This window comes from Lacerta agilis, chromosome 1, assembly GCF_009819535.1.
Source record: "Lacerta agilis isolate rLacAgi1 chromosome 1, rLacAgi1.pri, whole genome shotgun sequence".
NCBI lineage: Eukaryota > Metazoa > Chordata > Lepidosauria > Squamata > Lacertidae > Lacerta > Lacerta agilis.
In genome coordinates, this window is record NC_046312.1 from 107777512 (window position 1) to 107797442 (window position 19931).

General features: G+C 42.8%; 1 protein-coding gene and 1 long non-coding RNA gene across 2 annotated transcripts in view; both read right to left on the reverse strand.

Annotated features, from left to right (window-relative positions):
• Window positions 1-11005, reverse strand: part of LOC117056284 — an 80885-nt gene extending 69880 nt beyond the window's left edge. The window contains exons 1-2 of the long non-coding RNA XR_004427722.1: window positions 10924-11005; window positions 9776-9825 (exon numbers count right to left, since the gene is read on the reverse strand). This is a non-coding gene — a long non-coding RNA (uncharacterized LOC117056284). The remainder of the gene's footprint in view (window positions 1-9775; window positions 9826-10923) is intronic.
• Window positions 11006-17690: 6685 nt separating this feature from the next.
• Window positions 17691-19931, reverse strand: part of STK39 (serine/threonine kinase 39) — a 104480-nt gene continuing 102239 nt past the window's right edge. Inside the window, 1 exon segment of the mRNA XM_033166499.1 lies at window positions 17691-19253. Coding sequence (XP_033022390.1) covers window positions 19179-19253 — 75 coding nt within the window. The 3' untranslated portion in view covers window positions 17691-19178.

The following is a 19931-nucleotide window of genomic DNA, read 5'->3' on the forward strand; positions in this document are numbered from 1 at the left end:
CAGAGAAAGTGAGAAGAAAAGGAGTAGCCCCACCCACACTTGGCTTTGACTCTTCCCACACATGTCATGCAGTCCCTGACAAATTTCCCGCAAGGGGATGCAGTCCTCCACAGACAAAAGGTTGCCCAGCCTTTGGATTATTTTGGTTAAAGAAAAATATAGGTACAATTAAAGGAAAATTCCTAGATGCCTAAGATCCAGGTTTGGTGCAAGTACTCTTTGGTGAGAGAACCCCAGCAGATATTTAAAATCACAAAATATGCAGCAAAGTAACACATGGAAATATAGGCTGTTGGAACCTTTCAAATTCCCCCTTCCGAGTTGCTTCCAAGATTCCCCTCTACCTTTCAACCACACATTTGGTAAGTTAAAAAAGGTTTGCTTACAAACTCTTCAAAGGTCAGATTTGTGTGCTTTCCCACACAGCAGTCAGAAAACACAGGCAGTGAAACTTAGGTTCCAAAGTGGTTAGTTTCTAAATCCTTTGTATAGAATCACAAAGATTGCTTCCATCAGCCATGCACTCTAAACTTGAAGCAACCAGCTCAGACCTCCTTATTCATAGGAGTTCACATAATGGAATGAAAGAACAAGGAGCTTGGTAGCCGTTCCTCCCAAGGTGAGGGGGAATGACATTGGCTAAGCCTGGCAGGACAGCTTATTTGATGGTCTTAACCCCTTCATGCATTAATTAGACTTAAGCATGTTGGTTATAAGTGGCTAGTTATCCCAAATCATGCTCTATAGCTAGGTCTTCCAGCATTATGTGGAGAGAGAGAGAGAGAGAGAGAGAGAGAGAGAGAGAGAGAGAGATACAAACAAACAGATATTTACCTCTCCCTTTCTCATAATTCAAAAGGCATTTAGTCAGTCAGATAGTTAGTTGGAGATGCTTTTATGAAAACATCTCACTCAAGGTAGTTTTCAATAAAAGCCATTCCAGTAAAACAGCCTGAGTATACACCATACATTGAAAGCCCAATTAAGGTGCATGGCTTCCCACCAAAATAATCCTGGGCACTGTAGTTTGTTATGGGTGCTGGGAATTGTAGCTCAGTGAGGGATAATACATGCTTTAAATATACTTCAAACGCCCGGTGTGTATGCAGCCTCAGTCAGCACAGATGTTAGAACAAATGGCCAACAGACAGCAAACGATTCAGTATATAGGGCAAGTTTTTAGCACACAGTGAACTGTTGACGCTCACCTTATTTCTGAGGGGAAGTTGAAAGATCCTCCACCCAGTTTCCTGCAAAATGAACTTTTGCAGAGTTTGGCAGAGCCAACGGTGCTTCAAATGATGACTTTAATCAGTGCAATTTTTCTAGAAAAGGGGGTGCTGGAGCTCACCATGAACACCTCCCTTATTCTCTTAGAAGGGCAATGGCGCCAACCAGAGGTGCCGGAACTGAGTTCCGGTGAGTTCCGGTTGAAAAAAACCCCCTGACTTTAATGAATGGACAGGTTCCATGTGGCAGAAGGTGTTCCTTCACATAAACTAGTCCCAAGTTGTTAAGGGCTTTGTACATTAATACCAAAAGCTTAAACATGGCCTGGTAGCAAACTGACAGGCAATGCAGTTCTTTTAACAATGGTGTTATTGTTGGGATGTGTATAGATGGTAGGAGAGAATATATTTATTAGAAATTATCCTTCCTTCCTCATGTTTGTGAGTTGAGCAGAGCCAGAGTGCAACCCTTTGCAGCTTAAAAGGGAATCTTAGATAGGCTAGTTTTAGCCTTTTAGTTTACCGGTAAGTAATCCAGGATGCTTTAAGGCAGACTATTCTCCTGGTATTTCTCCCCCGTTAAAACAGACATCACACAGTCTTTTCAATGGTAAAAAAAATAGCATTTACTCACTCAGAATACTTTTTGAAGAGTAATCAATAACAGCTGCTTTGTACAGGCAGGCTTAAAATGGTAATCCAGTTACAGTGGTACCTCGCTAGACGAATGCCTCGCTAGACGAAAAACTCGCTAGACGAAAGGCATTCGCTAGCAAAAGGCTGACTCGCAAGACGAATTTTCCTATGGGCTTGCCTCGCAAGACAAAAAAAATTTGCGATTTTTTTCCCGTCAAACCGCTCTTCCCCCGTTGGTGCTTTGCAAGACGAAATTTTCGCTAGACAACAGCACTCGCAGAACAAATTAACGTAACAAAATAGGAAATTCTTTCCAGTAGCACCTTAGAGACCAACTGAGTTTGTTCTTGGTATGAGCTTTTGTGTGCATGCACACTTCTTCAGATACCTAGAACAAATTAATTTTGTCTTGCGAGGCACCACTGTACAAAGACATGCTTTAGTCTAATTTAAAATGGTATCTGAGCTGTGGAGCTCAGAAATGCAGGTGTTTTACATCACTGCAATGAAGTCAAAGAGGAAAGAGCCTAGCCAGGTGAGGAGATTATATATGGCTACATACTCCCTCTATCAGGGCACAGTGGCAATGGCTCTCAGAGTTCTCTCTAGCAAATTTAGAGGGAAACTCTTTGAGCATCTGCTCCTATCATGTGCCTATCTAGCAAACATGCATTGCTGGTTTGACTGTATTGCAAATATTCCACAGTTACATGGCCAGCCACTGCCTTTAGCAACCCTGCCCTTCATTCTGCACTAGTTGCAGCTTCCGAGGGGGGGGGGGATGGGGGACCCACATTGTCATGGGAAGGCTATGAATGAGAAGAGCCAATGGCATGCTTGAAAATTCTACCTAGTGGTAAGAGAGACAGGAGAGAAGTTTCCCAGCACAGATCCACTTGAGCTACATCACTGATTGTGCATTACTTTCAAATGCAGGGCTCTGCTTAGATATTCAGTAGTTGGCAGCTCCTAGACAATTATCTGTGATTCATATTGAAATTCTTCTCAAGCACTTGTCTGCATAATCACATACGGCGACAGGCATCTAAATAAACATTTGCACCTAGTAGTTCTCAAGTAGCTTTTCAAAAATACACCACAATACAGAAATCTATTTTATTTGAATTTGCACAAACCAGCAAAGTTTGTCATTCACTGAATTGTTCTAATGGGTTACAGTGCATTTTAAAAACAGAAGCCCCTGAGTTATGTACTCACATTTCATCTTATTTTCCCTTATTTTAATGGTATGCTTCCCATTTGGGGCTTTTGCTCCTCTTTGATCCCTCAGCAGCTTTTGATATCACCCGTCACAGCATTTTGCTGGACCAGCTGTGAATAAGCCTGGATAATGAGACCCAGTACCAAGTGCCTTCTGACTGTTCCCTCACCATGAGAAGTGAGATTACAGGTAACCAGGAAGGGGACCTTCTCAGTAGTAGCACTCACCCTGTGGAACACCATCCCATCAGATGTCAAGGAGATGAGTAACTATATAAACCTTTAGGGAAGCTTTTTTAATGTGTAATGTTTTGTTATGTTTTTATAAATGTTGGAAGCCACTCATAAGTAAGCCTCACTGTGTTGAGTGGGACTCATTCCCATTCAAGGGAAAACACCCACGGTCCAGGCTTAAACTGGAGACATCCAAAAAAGGGGAGTCCACAGTCCCTCTTTCCAACCTAGAAGTGGTGATGAAAACCCAAGCGCACATACTTCCAAGGAGCAGAGGAATATTTTGAAAAAGAACATAAACAACACAGTGGTTGTAACTGAATTTCAGCCATGGAAACTTTCAAAGGAAGAAGAATTCAGTCACACATGAGTGTAAGGAACCTCTGGGGATCTGTGTAGAGATTGTTATTGAGATGTGGGTAGTTTTAATTTTGAGAGGGAATCCATACTGATTGTTTGTGTCTCCACAGGCACTAGTAAATGAAATGCTGGGGAGTGCTAATAAAATACAATGGCTCTAATGAGAAAATTAAATTGGTCATTACGGAGAATAAGGTAGCAGAAAAAAGGAGGAAAAAATTGTCAGAGATTAAAGTTAGGTAAGTTTCATCTCTCACAGATAAACAAAGTTAAGTACCACCAAGTGAGTATAGATGCTCTGTAATTCAGAGCAAGGGGGAAATGGAAGTAAGAAATTATTGCTGAGATACTCACAAAGTGTCACAAATACATATAGGACTAACAACTGAAAATGCCCTGGAGAAGAAAATGAAATGACTGCTGGAATCCAGCAAATCACATTTAATTTACTTGGTTATTGCATTTGTGCATACCACCAAATTTAATAGTTCACAGAAGGGGCCAAAATGCTGATGTGTTTGTCCAAGCATGCATCACATCAAAATACTCTCCTATCAGTTTTATAATGTACCCAATTTATTTATGTAGTGTACAATGTGTGTCCCCTGCCTGAACTCAGCTGTCACCTGTGGCTCCTAGAATGGCTTCGACTGGGTGGCTAAACCAGGTGAGGGTAACCAATGGTTTTCAAACCCTTGCTAAGTTAGGGACTTCCCCTGCATGTGAAGAATGGCTCCAGCGGATTGAGTAGATAAGACCAATAGTGGGTTCAACAGTCAAGAAGGAGGTTTCTGAATGTGCTGTACAAGGAAGTAAGGGGCAGGTGAGGCTCACCAACCTGGGAAGATAGTCCATCCAAAATTCAGATCCTAAACTTCCACTGCCTTGCAGGACATCTTCAGGAGAAGAAAGGCTAAGGAGTGTAAACCCTACACAAATCCAGAGTGGAGTCCCTAAGATGGTTGGATGGCATCTTGTACTCCTTCTTCCAGCAACTCTTGCAGCCAAGCTGGTGCCAAATGTATTGCTCTGCTTTCCTTTGGACCTCATCAGCGAGACCAAGAAGGGGGTCTTGTCATCTAGGCAGCCCAGGGCCTCCATACACACTGCCCAGGCTTGTTTGTGCCCCAGGGAGGTCACTTCAGTGCTGCTAACACAGAGGTCTGACTTCACCCCCAGAGATGCATTGTCTCTCGAGACAGATGAATTCCAGCAACACTACGGAGTGGCAGGATGGGATAGGAATAATATAAAGAAGTTGTGGAATGGAAGAAAGGGATGATTTATGATACTTTTATTTGACAGAGCATTTTAGGCACACCTTCATCTATGCTTCCCTGCCTCATTTCAACTTGTCATTAATATCACTCAGCTGATGTCACTTTTGTGCCACAAGCAGTTGCTTTAACATATGTAGGCTTTTGCATGCATATATATATATATGCATAAACACATACACACATGCTAAAAGATTCATATTGCAACCAAATGGCTGTGAAAACGTTATCATGATCTTAACGGCTGAAATCTAGTGGACATATTTTGCAAGCCTGGATGCTTACAGCAAAGACATAAGAAAACAGGAGGAAATCTCACCCTCTGGCTGCAAAACTAGAGAGCAGACAGGCTATTTGTCAATGCCTAATGTTGTTCTGACCCAGGCAAAACTGTGGATTTCATTCCATTTATATTCAGAAAAACAGGGCTGCTGTTTAATGATCCTCCCTATGGTCACACATTTGGGGATGTGGTAGATAAGACATGAGTGGAACTTTGTAGAAAGCTCAAGGAATAAGAAAATATTGGCTCCCTTCTCTTTCCTGATGGACTTGGCTGCCCTGAACTGATTTAATGGGCCTTATTTTAAGGACTGTTGTGTATTTTATGGGGATGTATATAATTCTTGTTGGGTCTTTGGGGATCATTGGGCTAGCTAGCTATACTCTGAGACATGAATAAGAAGGCAGTAGAACACCATTGTGAAAGTTTACCAGGGGGCAAACAGACAAAGACTATAGCCAAAGGTAACTAGCCTGGAGCTGGATAGATCAAGATGGAACTCAATGTGGCTCGTAACCACCAGAAGCCATGTAGGTAGTTCTATGGGCCTGATCCTGTGGAACTTCAGGTGCTTGACAAAGGCTTTCCTATTTCAGGAGGCGCCTCAATGTGGCTTTCTATTTTTATGATGAGCTTTATTTGTTCATATTCTTTGAATAATTCTTCTCCTTGAATATTGAGCAATATATAAAAATCTGAACTAAGAAGAAATAGATTCAGTCAACCTTTCCAATGTGTGGTTAAGGCTGAAGCCTTGGTCAGTTGATAAAGCTGTGCCACATTCCCAAATGTGGATAATAATCTGTTTTCATAAACTGTGGGTTTGTTTAATGAAGGGACTGTCTTCCCTGTTTTTCTCTCCCTCTACGTTTTACCTGATTTCCCAATTCCAAGTGGTGTTTATGTTTCAAAGTTTAAAATATTTAAAAATTTGCAGTTTTAATGAGCTTTAGTATGTTTGATGTTTTCTTTCTTACTGAGCAACCAAACCATGATCCGATTTCTAATTCCTGTGACCACTGCTTCTGTTCATTGGCAAAGGATGCGATGTGGAGGCTGGCTACATTGGCGCCAGATAGAAAGTTACACAATGGTATGGACATGATTTCATTTCACATCAGAAAGTAAGCTTGCAATCATAAAATACTTGCTTCCTAATAAGTCCCGTTGGGACTTCCCCCAAGCCTTTAGGATATGCTTATAAATGGAGTAAGAGACAGGTTTATATATTGAATAGCTTATAAATGGATTTTTCAAAAAGCCTTGATGACCTAAACTCAACTCAAGGATATCTGTAGTCATTTGTTTGCATGGGAGTCAAGCTTTTTCTTTGCAAATTCATTTATATTGCCCTCACTTCCATCATCATGTAACCCCTTGTAGCCAAATATGCTTAGTTATGTAACATGGTAACGTGCTGTTGTGTTTACAGTTTGAAGATCCATAACTGGGTGGGATTACACATGTCACTAATTCAGAAAGGTGAAAACAGTTGACCAGGGGCCACCAAGGGGAGCAAACATGCTGAGAAAGGTGAAGTGCATATTTGCTCAGCAGTAAGCTCTTTTGAATGCATTTTATTTATTTATTTATTTATTTATTATCAATATGTAAATGAATTCAGAGCTTTTCGCAAGAGTGACTTACAAAGATGTAAAATGCAAGAATGCCAGGAAAATAAAAAACAGACATACTATGAGTGTTCATCCATGAACAACACAACATAGAACAGATGTGCGTGTATAGCTATAGATAATTGATATATGCACATTTCCCCACCCTACCGAAAGATGGAACACCAGGCTAAAAAATCACATTATTATTGCTATTATTTTATTTTTTAAACAGCCTGGGGGAACAAGAATGTCTTTGCCTGGTGTTAAAAAGCTGATAATGTCACCACCAGGCAAATCTCCTTGGGGAGAACATCCCACTATTAGGGGATGATATAAGGGGGGGGGATCTGCTCCCTTTCCCTTATGGGGTACCAAAGAGCCCATATAGAGTCCTTTTATAAGTATCAGTAGGAGAAAAATAACAGAGACCAACCAGAAAATATTGAGAAGCAAAGCAGCTAGTAAGCCTGATCTTTATTAACTGTTGCAACAGGGTGCTCCCCCACGCAGGAGAGAGGAGGACCCAGAACAAAGGTGTGCCTGTCCTTTTAAATTGCCCGCCCTGGAGTCCAAGACCACACCCAGAAACATCATACATACATCACAGAAGGGGTATACCCTAAGACCACCCCCTAGATACATCATACCTACATCACAGAAAAGACGGCCTACAACAGAAATCTGAGTGTGTTGTTTATCTCCTGTCTGGCAAGTTACCTGATTGCATTACCTGGGTTTTGGCCACACTTTTGTTATTATAACTACTTAATTCTTGAATCTAAGTCACAGGTCACAGGCTCACACCCTGTTCATATCTTGAATGTGCCCTTAAGACAGGATTTATGAAGCAAGAGACAATGGGGAGGTTTCCCACTTTGACCTTGCAGAGAAATATTTGAGGTCAATTTGTTCAGGACCTAACCTGTGGGGTTTCAGACATGTGGTTTATATATACAGTTATGAACATTTATTATATATATACTAGTGGTTTCAGCCCGTTAAAATAACGGGCGCTAGAACGGTGCGTTCCCCTCAGCGCGGCCACCGCCAGCGGTCTCACCTCAGCCGACCGGCCTCCCTCCCTCGCTGCCGGCTCTCCTCCGCCGCCGCCAGCTGCCTGGATGAGACCCGGAAAGAGGAGGAGAAGGGCGGCAGCAGCAGCAGCGGGAGGGTGTTGGTTGCGCGCAGCCAGTTGCAGCGGGAGGGGGCCTACTCTGAGCAAGGCGCCCGTGGACCGCTACGTGGCCTCCTCCCCCGGCCCTCCCTGTCTGTCAGAGGCCCCCACCGGGGCCTTCACCTCGCGGGAAGAGAGGCGAGCGAGGGCCGGGGAGGAGTAGGAGGAGGGTGTGCCTAGGTCGCCGCTGTCAGGCGGCTCCTCCTGGGCCGGAGGGGAGCCTCTCCCTCGCCGCCCCCGGCTGCTCCACCCAATCAGTGCGGGCCCGGCTCGGCTGGCGGCTCCTCCTCCCCGGCAGACTCTTCCTTTCCCTTGAGCGAGGCAGAGCTTTCGCCGGCCAGGCTGGGCAAGCCCCGACCTCGACGCCCGCCATGGACGTCCAGCGGCTTTGCAGGGGCCCGGCCGGCTCCGAGCCCTTCTGGGTGAGAGTGTGGGGTGGGGAGGGAGAGAGATGGGTCAGCATCCCTGGACCCAGGGGCCAGGCTTTGTGGGGCGGGAGGGAGGTCCCCCCTCGCCCGGCAGCGGCGAGGCAAAGCCCCTTTGTGTGTGCGCCGCCTCCACCCTCAGCAACTGGGATTCAGTGGGGGAAACTGGCAGGGTGGGGATGACGACAAAGTTGAAGCGGAACATCGGCGCTGCACAGGGCGGGCTGCTCTGTGCTGTTCCTGGGCCGCTAGCCTTCGAGGCTCGGCTTTCAGCGGCGACAGCAGCAGCGTGGCCTCCCTCCTCAGCCTCCCCTCATCCTCTGCAGCGCCGGCATTCCGATTCAACCGCCCCGCTTCAACTACCGACGCTGCTCGCGGCCCGATCTCTCTCCATCCAATCCCTGTGTTCCTGGGGCACATGCGCAGTAGCGCAAACCCAGAGACACAGAGACGGACTGGACTCAGAGACACTTACATTTTATATATATAGATATGTCCTTAACATTCTTATAACAGGAGCCACCACTGAAAAAGCCAAGCTGTCATGGCCATCATCCATACCTGCCTTGGAGGGAGCCTTCAGGTTCTGTTTGGTTCCATTCCACTCTATTTTGTTCTGTTTTGTTCTTCTCTGTGGATACGTGTCTGCCTGAGGGTGCCACATTGGCAACCCCTGACTTAAAAGACTATGGCCCCCACTCCACTGGAAGAATGAGTTCGGGGAAAGGTTGATTTGGCAGTCAGTCAAACCTGTTACTAACCAGGCCTGAGAACTCTTGAGTTTGCCCATTCTGAGTACACACACACATCTAGTTTAGAAGCCCAGCACCCTCATTTTTAAAAAATAATAATAATAATTGTATGTGGTTCCTCTTAGCAGTATTCTGCAGAAGTAAAAATTATATATGGAAACAGCTAATTTTTCTGCCTTTGTTATTATTACGGGACTGATATGTGGTTTTTAGCATCAAAGCAAAAGCATATCAACTGAAAGCAAGGAAAGTGGCTACAAAGCTTTCCTTTAGCAAAGCATCTCAAATTGCTGTGCCCAGCATGAGCTCTCTCTCTCAATTTCCCCCCCAGTCACATGAGCATACAGACACAAGACACTTCAGTTTCTCCTCGAACCATTAATTTGTCCCAACTCCCACACAGTTCTTTTGCTAGTGGGAATGATGATTTATAGTTTGTTTCCTATTAATCTTTAAAATAACTTAAAAATCCTCCTATAAATCATGGCTTAGCCCACTTCATTACCTCTGGATTATCTTTTAATATTTCAGATGGAAACCAAGGCTGCAGGATGTTTCCCCTACTTACCTTAATTCCATTTAACTCTGAAGAGGACACTGTTTTCCCGCCAATGAAGGCTGAAAAACAAACCCAGGAATTCAGAAAGAAAGAACTCTTTTTTGGGGGGAGGAGGGAGGGGAACAGATATAACAGACTTGCATTCTGGAGCCATGAGTAGCTTGTATGAATCTGCCAAGTGGCGAGGAGCATTCAGCTACTGACCAGGTGCAGAGGTGTGGTAGATTGCGTGATAAAATATTATCTACATTGTTTAATACAAATCTCAGTAATACTGACTCCCTAACACACGCCACTGAAAGCTCAGTGGATTTAATAACTGTACAACAAAAGGAGATGGAGGGGGAATGTTGGTTTGAATAGTAAGGCAGACAGGGAAACAGGTGGAGGGGAGGAATGAGCAGAAAATAGTCTAGGAGTATCTAATTGCCTCATAACTCCATATCTTCACATAAGCTGCCATAATGGCCTTCTGTGTACCCAACTGAGATAACAGAATGATGCCATTTCCAAAGGCATGTTTGTATAATGGGTGGCAAGAATTCACCCACACGTGGCCTTTTTTGTACAAACAAAAAACAAAAAAACAAAACCACTTTTCAGCAGTTTAGAAGACTTCTTGCTTTGGGGCATGAGCTTTTCTGAACGAACCTCTTCAACATCTCATCTGCATGATGATCCAGCATTGCCCTGGCCTTCCGTAATTGGGGAGTTCTCACTTAACTTGGTTTCATTGAGCAGGTCTGATTGCCTTGGCTATGCATATAAGCTTGACAAGTAGCAATCCAGCAATCATAAAAACAGCCATAAAACCTCGGTTTTTATGTACCCTGTAAGGTTGAGTTTATTCACAGTGGCAAAATGAATTACAGAGTGTCGCAGTGCTCAGCCATTAAATCTGGATATCTAATCAGTTGGGCCATCATGTAAATGAAAGACAAGTAAAAACAAAGGACATTTTCTTGCAGTGGAAAAAAGCAGGGTTGCAAGGGGGGCGGCGGTTCCTGCTTAGGCGGGCAAATCCTGCAGTTCATTAGCAGAGAACTAATGATGCATTAAAATAAAGTTACTTTCATGGACACAAATTTAAGAACAAGTAGCTCTTACATGTCTACAGAATGAAGAATGAAGATATAGTGCTGAATATCTGTCCTTACCCTGGTTTGCCGGGTTAAGTTCTCTAACTGGGTGGCATCATTCATGTGGCTATAATCCAGGGAGGAGAAAGCAGAGATCACAGAAAGCAAAGGTGCCAAAAAGATTTTTTTTAATGGTTATTATAAGCACACACAACAGGTGGGTAGGGTCTGATCTAAGGAGGGTCACAACTGCATCATTCACAACCACCTATCTGGTTGAAAAAGTAGAAAGGGTCCTCAAATCCATGTTTGGATTCAAGGTAGATCACAGGATTGGCTTTGAGAAGGTGAAGAGTACACACCTAGAGAACAATGATGGGCAGCCATGTGGTGGGAGCCAACATTAACACAATTAAATGTTTCACAAGCAGAAAATAAAAAAATGCATGCATAACAGATAATGCAAGAAGGTGAGTCAGTTAGCAGGTCACATGTATATGTGTAACCTAATCTGAAGTCCATCAGTCGCTTCACCTTCGCATTAAGCAGATGGAAGGCATTCTAGAAAATATTTATATTAAGGTTACCAAACATCCCCATTTCCCGGGGACAGTCCCCGGATTTACAAATCAGTCCCCTGACAAAATCCATCTATTTAGTAGGAAGTTGAAAAGTGTCCCCGGATTCATTGAAAAAAATCTGGTAACCTTCATTTATATGCCACTTTTCACTCTCAGAATGGACCTACAAAACTGCTCACATTTAAAAAGAAACCAATTTAAATTCAGTAAAACAACAAAACACAAAGCAGCAAGGTTTATATATAGACTTGTCCTTATACAACTGTTCTTCAACTTGCCCAGAGGAAATAAAAATTAGAAAGAAGTTAAGGACTTATGGATATGAAGGATATCGTGTGAGTGTCAGTAAATGCAGAGAAGGGGAGAATGGAAGGATAGAAAAACAGATTCCTTGCCAAAGCTCCCTGCTCTTTCAAGAGCATCCTTGAAATTCCTGCTGAAACTGGATATGTGATCTAAAGAGTCCATGCATGGGCTGCTGCAACTTTTTCAGAGTCAGACCAATGGTCTCTCCAGCTCAATATTAACTACTCCAACTGGCTGTCAATCCCCAGGGTTTTTAGGCAGGGGGCATTCCCAGCACAACCTGGAGATGCTGAGGACTGAAACTGGGACATTCTGCAGATGCTATTTGAGAACTGGTATAGCAGAGCTTTCCAATCTTTTCATGTTGGTGACACACTTTTTTAGACACGCATCATTTCTTAACACAGTAATTCAGTTTTATTAGCAAACCGGAGGTTAAACTAACCCCTTATAAGAATGTGAGGAACGTTTGTGTGGCACACATACACACTGCAGCCGACAAACGAACGTGACATGACACACAGTTTGGAAAGCTCAGCGGTATAGTGTAGCAGTTAGAGGACTCAACTTGGACCTAAGGAGTCCTGCATATGAATCCCTGCACAGCTGCAAAACTCACAGGTTATCTAGGGCCAGTGCTATTTTTCTAGAAAAAGAAGTGCTGGAGCTCGCCGTAAAAGAAAAACAAGTGTTGGAACTCACCACGAATGCCTCTCTTGCTCTCTTAGAATGGCAATGGTGCCCACCTGAGAGGTCCCAGAACTGAGTTCCAGAAAGTTCCATCTGAAAAAAAGCCCTTTCTAGGGCTATTCACAGTGTAATATCCTTCACATTGAGGGGAAATGGGCTGCATGCAGAGCTGTGGATGCCTCCAAAGAAAGGCAAAATAGACACTTTTGCCAGTGTGGTGTAGTGGTTAAGAGCGGTAGACTCGTAATCTGGGGAACCGGGTTCGTGTCTCCACTCCTCCACATGCAGCTGCTGGGTGACCTTGGGCTAGTCACACTTCTTTGAAGTCTCTCAGCCCCACTCACCTCACAGAGTGTTTGTTGTGGGGGAGGAAGGGAAAGGAGAATGTTAGCCACTTTGAGACTCCTTCGGGTAGTGAAAAGCGGGATATCAAATCCAAACACCACCACTTAAGAAGTATTATTTAGGGCAAAAAATGAGGCTTTCTCGCAGTGCTTCCACTCGCCATCAGTTCCAGCCAGCATGGCCAATGATCAGGGATGATAAGAGCAGTAATCCAAATACCCCCTGCAGTTAGGAGTTAAAATAAAAGGTTGGGAAGCAGATCAGAGCTATTGCGCTTTTCATTTATTCCCCCCCAAATGGAGTTAAGTTTCCTACATAAAATTTATTACACAGCCTGACACGTTGTGAGGAGGTCAGGTCATTCTGTGCAGCAGCAGATACCCGGTATGGAAAAGGCATAAACAGGCAGCCCCGTGCAGATTATTTGACCACATAATGCAATTTTGGCAAAGGTTTTTAAAATCTGAGGCACTGTGTGTGCCCTCAGGGGAACTGGGAGCCCTGACAAGAAAGACCACAACCAAGGAAAGGCTAATGCATTCACAGCAGTACAAGTGGTTGGCTGTTTCCTTTTGACCTTTTATCCCATTCTTGATTGATTAAATTCTTATGCTAAGCAGCAGGGCCAAAATTCACACTAATTGCACTACAGGCTCATTAGACCCAGCTGAACTAGAGAGGCAGGCTTGCGATGAAGCAGCCGAGCCGCTGCCCACATTTTCACTTTTGATTGTCACTCAGAGTGATCTCACCGATATTCCCCTTCACAGTGTGAGATATGTAAATTTGGCCTTTGAAAGGCCTTCTCGCCTTGGAATGCCAGCTTACTAATGTTGCTCTTTGCCTCATGTGCATGTACAGCTGCCTGTCATGCTCTCAACTTCACGCCTCTGAGGCAAGTCACTGTATACTTTGCTAGCACCAACTATGTGGGTTTCGGTTTCTGCTTCATGAATTACCACAGACCCACTTGAACTGCTGGATTTCACACACACAAAACACTGTGCTCAGTGGGACACACCCCCAGCAACTGGAAAAGAACAGAGAAAAACAACAGCTCAAGCTTAATGGAGATCATCTCTGGTGACAATCGTATGGTCCAGAATCAGAGCTTCACAGAATGTACACACAGCAAAACAGAAACGTGCCATTTGTCAAATGGAAGGTTCTGTAGGAAAGGTGACCAACCTCTGAATTCTCAGGGGTTGCGCTCCAAGTCAATGGTTGGAAGCACATTTTCGCACAGGAACTGACGTCCTAACCACACTTAACAGATACTACCAGGAGTGCAAATAACATACCACGTAGAACATCAGGATAAATTTAAGAGAGGACGGGTTTCTGCAGCCTTTGATACTGCTTTATACATTCAGGACCTGCAATGCAATGTTGTACTATATCCTCCTCACCCTGAAACAGGATCAGTCCCGCTCAGGGTTCTAGTCACACCTTCCTCCAGGATACTTGAAGCTATTAGCCGTTCAAGCAAACCAATTTTCATTCTTCCCACTGTGGCTCCTGGTGAGGACTATCTGCTGATAACTCAGAGACTGGACAACAACAACAACAACAACTTTACTGTCCATCCTCCAAGGATCACAGAGTGGTTAACAATATAAAAACACAAAAATATATAGCATAGTAAGAAACAAAAGCAGTAAACCCCCCCCCCCAGAGTTGAAAAGGCCATATATTGTTCGATTAGTTGTAAGTGGTTTCCCATGATCACTTGCAGAGTTAGGTCCATGATAGCTGCTTTCCCACAAAACCCTTCTTCAGCCTCTGGGTTTTTGCTATTGCATCAAGTCCATAACACAGGAAAGCATGGCTTACACAAGCACTTGCTACCTGTTGACAAGTCAACGAAAAACACACCCTGTGTGCTTCAGTGTACATTTATGATGTTCAATAAACTCCAATGGACTTCAAATGTTGCTCCTGGCTGATGACAGCTGGTATATGAAAATTAGATGAGCTGTCTTAACTGAGCAGAAGCATTGTCTGCTAACACAAAATCACCACTGCATCTGACTCAAAATCAACAAGATGCAACATTGTGAAATGTTTGTTTCTTACAATTGTGGGGCCGGGTGAGGGGGGATTCTTCCCCCGACAAGTGAAACTGAGCAAACTTTCAGCTGTAGCTCAATTAAAATTCAGTAAAGACACTAAGCATTAGATAAAATGGCTTCAGGTGTTGCATTCTGGGAAGTGAACCATCTTGCCACCTCAAGGTTTCACATTCCTGCCCCCTGAAGCTTAAGCAATCTTTGCTTCCAACCTCAGTCAGTTTCCCTTAGTTGTATAAATCTTGTAGATTAATGTTAACATGACTTTAGTGAAAACAAAACAAAATAAAAAATTCCTTCCAGTAGCACCTTAGAGACCAACTAAGTTTGTTCTTGGTATGAGCTTTCGTGTGCATGCACACTTCTTCAGATACCTTCAGACTTTAGTGGTTATTTTTCCTCTTTTTTTTTTAGTATTCAAGTGAACAGCTTTTAACAAAACCAATGCTTCATTCTATGTATTCAGAAAATCTTTGAAAGCTTTTGCGCCTCTACATTGATCATTAATGCACGAATGAGCATTAGCTGCTGTGGTTTACTTTTCCAAGATGGTGTTGACTTTTCACTTCATATTATAGGCGCTCGCTCTCTGGGTATTAGCGTGGCCTCTACTTCTGTCAACAGTAACTATGTAAGGAGTTCAGGTAACTACCACTGTTATTTCTGCAGGAATAGGCCTACAGTCATACCTCGTGTTGCGTACGCTCCATGTTGCGTACGCTTGGGTTACGCACCTCTGCAACCTGGAAGTCCTCCACGGAGCACACACAATGCGCGAGTGCGCAGAAGCATTCTGTGCACTTTGCGCATGCGCAGAAGCGCAAACCCCACAAACTTCTGAGGTTTTTTGTTGTTGTTCGTTCATGTTAAGTACGCCCGGGTTATGTGGCGTGACCCGGAACGGATAATTGTTTCGGGGACTGCCAACATGGCACCCACAACCACCACCAGGCTATCTACCCAAACCTCACAGGATGCTTGCAAAAGGTTAAGTATCTCTGAAATCCATACTACACAAGAGACTGCTTGCTCTTCCCACTTGGTTCCCATCTATACTGGCTCGGCCTTACACATGCTCACGTTTCAATGGATGCCAAGAACTGGACACCCTCGCTTATTTCCTTTCTGAAATAAGAGGTGCAAAAAGCTGTTCTCTATGAGTGGTTGCTCAATTTGTTTCTGCTACCCCCTATGAAAGAAATGGCTGGTGGTGGTGGGGCATGTCAACTATTTTATGGTCCTGTCTCTTTTTCTGCTCTTTCACGTGGCAGCCATTTTGTGTTATACCATGGCCCCAGAAGGAAGTTGGGCATTTAGTGTTGCCAGTCCCATGCTTTGGAGCGCTCTTCTAGCAGAAATTCAGCAGGAATCATCACTTCCGACTGTCAGGAAACCCTTGGAAGACTTCCTTATGCCAACATACCTAGGCAATTGTTTAAAAAATGTCTTGGGTAGCCAGTCATTTTAACAATTGTGCTGCATTTCTTTTAAAAGTTTTTTTTAATGCTGCTGTACACTGCTCTGTTTACTTAGAGGATGGTATATAAATACATGAATTAAATAAATAGAGTTGCAGTGAAGAGGATTCTTAATGCAATGTTTATGGTGCTTTGTCACTGCTTACATATCTAAACTATTTTTACTTTAAAAAGGAAAAAAATAAGATTGAACAGCAGAAAGCTGTCAACTGGTTCATTAAAAAGCCACAGGTGTTTGATTTCCTATGCGTGCTCCTACTTCAGCTGAGCTTATTGTGTTCTTCCTTGATCATTTGTCTGTGCCAGGTGACAGCTTTCCCTCCTATTCCAAGGTAGTCGGCAGTAACCATGTTTTCATTCATAGCAATGTTTAAATAGCTTTAGCATTTTGTCTCTGCACCATTACTCTCTAATACTGCCTGTTACCTACTCTACAGTGGTGGTATACAGGCTCTGGTATAAATGCTGCACATGGTCATTATTCACCCATAGAGGAACACCCCCATTTTTCTGGTCTTCCTTGCCCATATGGATGGATTTTTAGAATTCCTTGCCTCTTCCCCCCCAAAAAAAACTTTTGAAAAAGAAAACCAGGTACTTATTAACACACAACAGCTTAAAACAATTGTTCTGTGATGACAAGGGGGTTGTTGGTTTTTTTTGAAAAATGAAAACTAAAAAAAAAGAAAGTAAAGAGGCTTCTCACCGGTTGACTGCAAGTGCTAATTACTAAACAACTAGCAATGACACGAACTCAAGGAAAGCAGGAAATGTAAAGAAAATGGAGATGACGTCCAGAGTTAAGTCTGCTGCAGCAAAAACAATGAAGGTGGCACCATCAAGATGAAGAAAAGAAGAAGAAGAAGAAGAAGAAGAAGAAGAAGAAGAAGAAGAAGAAGAAGAGGAGTTTGGATTTGATATCCTGCTTTTCACTACCCGAAGGAGTCTCAAAGCGGCTAACATTCTCCTTTCCCTTCCTCCCCCACAACAAACATTCTGTGAGGTGAGTGGGGCTGAGAGACTTCAGAGAAGTGTGACTAGCCCAAGGTCACCCAGCAGCTGCATGTGGAGGAGCGGAGACACGAACCCGGTTCACCAGATTACGAGTCTACCGCTCTTAACCACTACACCACACAGGCAGACTGCTTCTGGTTGGTAAGAAGCGACAGGATGCTAGACTGGCTCATCCTTGAACTGAGCATGTGCAACGAGTGGGGCACATTTTGAAGTGCCCCATATATACACTGAACCAACAGCAATTGGAGACAGTAACCAGTGACCTGGGGTGGGTGCAGTTTTTATTCCTCTCTCACAGTTACTTGGAATTTTGACTTAATACAACGTGGCTTCATCATTAAAGGAAAGTCAACAACTTCTTTGTGCAATACACTTTTATTTTCCTTTTACCTCTGCAGTCAGTCTTTGAGTAATCATTGTGTAAACAATAGAATGGAATGGAATTACAATGAGTTGTATGCAAATGGTTCTAGAACACCTCAAACATTTATGACAAGGCATTATAAATAACTCTTAAATAACACATTTGCCATCCCACCCCCCCAAGTATGTTAAGAGAGCTGCCATTTATCTAAGTTTAGCAAGGAAGTTGTTTAACATGATAACATCCAAGAAACCCACTTCTCTGAAAATATGCTTCAGATTAGAGAATCACTCTAACATTTACTAGCTCCAAAATATCTATGCCACAGGTTAAGCGTATGACTACTTCGGTCTGAAGTATTTAAAAAGGTTTTGTAACAGAATTTTGTATCTTTTACCTTTTAAGTCATTGCACAAAGCCCTTTCTTATTATTTGCACTCCACCTGGGTGTTCTGCAGTATTTCAAGTAAAGCTCAGATTCTCTTCAAGTTTTATCATTATAAAACAATTCCTATCCCTTAAAGATAAGCCAAATCAGAGATGGGCAAAGTAAAGGCAATTTTAGCTTAATGGCAACTGTTTATAAGGTTTCAGCTTGTAGACTCCCCCAACAAAGCAGAACGTAGGCCATATTTGTCTCAAGTCTCTGCTACAATAAATCTTCCTCATTACTCAGCGATCTAGACATGGCAGGCCTAGAGATGAGATGAGCTCAGATTCACCCAGCTTCAGGCACAGTCTTAGAACATTTAATATCTTCAAGGCACCTCCCACACCCTTGACAATCCACTTGCGGATTTTAAAAGGACACACAAACCAAACAAAACCAAAACTAAATGCCTACATCAGTTCAAAAAGGGGGGAAAACAACAACAACCAGAGATAGTGACAAATACTTCAAAGATAAACCTGAAACTCTCTTTAAAACAAACATGTTTAACTGCAATAAGCACATAAATCAAGAAATGGAGAAGGAGAAATCAATTTCTTACAACTAGGATGTGTAATGCATAAATATAGGGGGAAATAAAATTCACAGTTGGTTTTAAAACTAGAATTCAAGTTTGGCTAATAAACTCTAGCATTTACCATTATGTTCATTTCTACATACAACAAAAGAGAGTTGGTATCATCCACTAAAATAGTTATTACTGTATTATTATTTTAATTAAAGAAGAAATAGCTCTGATAGAAAATTCCTTTTGTAACCAATGGATACATAGCCACCTGAGCACATTTCCAATCTGTCTGTTTTTGTTTTTACTTCAGGGAAATCCAAACTGATTGCTAGAGACACATTTAGTAGCTTTTGGAATGTTAGCAGAAGCAGTGTAGCTGTGGACTTTTGCTTGGGTTCCAACTTGGTGAATTGCTAGAGAATGAAGCAGAAATTCAGTGTGTGGTGCTTGAAAATTTTTCCTTTGCAATGTAAAGCTGGCCTCTTCGCAATCTCACCGTTTCGCTGGGGGTCATGTGATTGGCATCAGCTGACACTTAACTGAGCAAACCCAATCAGTTTTACTTCATCAGGGATCTCGGTACCATCACAGCCAGAAGCCTGGAGGGAAAAAAGCAGGAGGGAAACCCCACAAAAATGTCAAGATGTGTAAGGAGAACTATGGTTTGTTTGTTTTGCAAGCATTTTTAAAGCCCTTTATTATGTTACATCTGACAGATACACAGCATATCATATAGGCATCAAGCCATGATGTGTTGAGGCATACCTATCTATATGCTTGCATAATATCTTCATAACCTCTTTAATTTAATGCACATACTTTTTAAAAAAAATTGTTTGTGCATTTTCCATTTTTCTATTTACACACATTTTACCATCGTATAGAAATTGTGTGCAGAGCAGACTTCCCAACCTTACATTCCATGGCATTCTTAGCAAACCTAGCTCTTGCTGCATATCAGTTTGTTACTCCACCCTACTTTTCTCCTCCTATTCCTTCGTTGTGTTTAACTGTTGTTTATAGAATTCCACTTACTTGTAGATTGATTTTAGTATTGAATTTTTAAAAATAGTCTCCAAAGTTGTACCATTCACCCTTTGTTTTTCCATCTTGATTTCTTATTTTGGCTGTGAGATTTGCAAGTTCTGCAAATTATTTTAGTTTATACAGCTATTGTTCTTTAGTTGGATTTTTTCCCCCTTTCCAACTTCTGGCATATACTAATCTGGCCGCTGCCGTCACATAGAGAAATAAGTTATGAGCCTTTGTGGGGATCT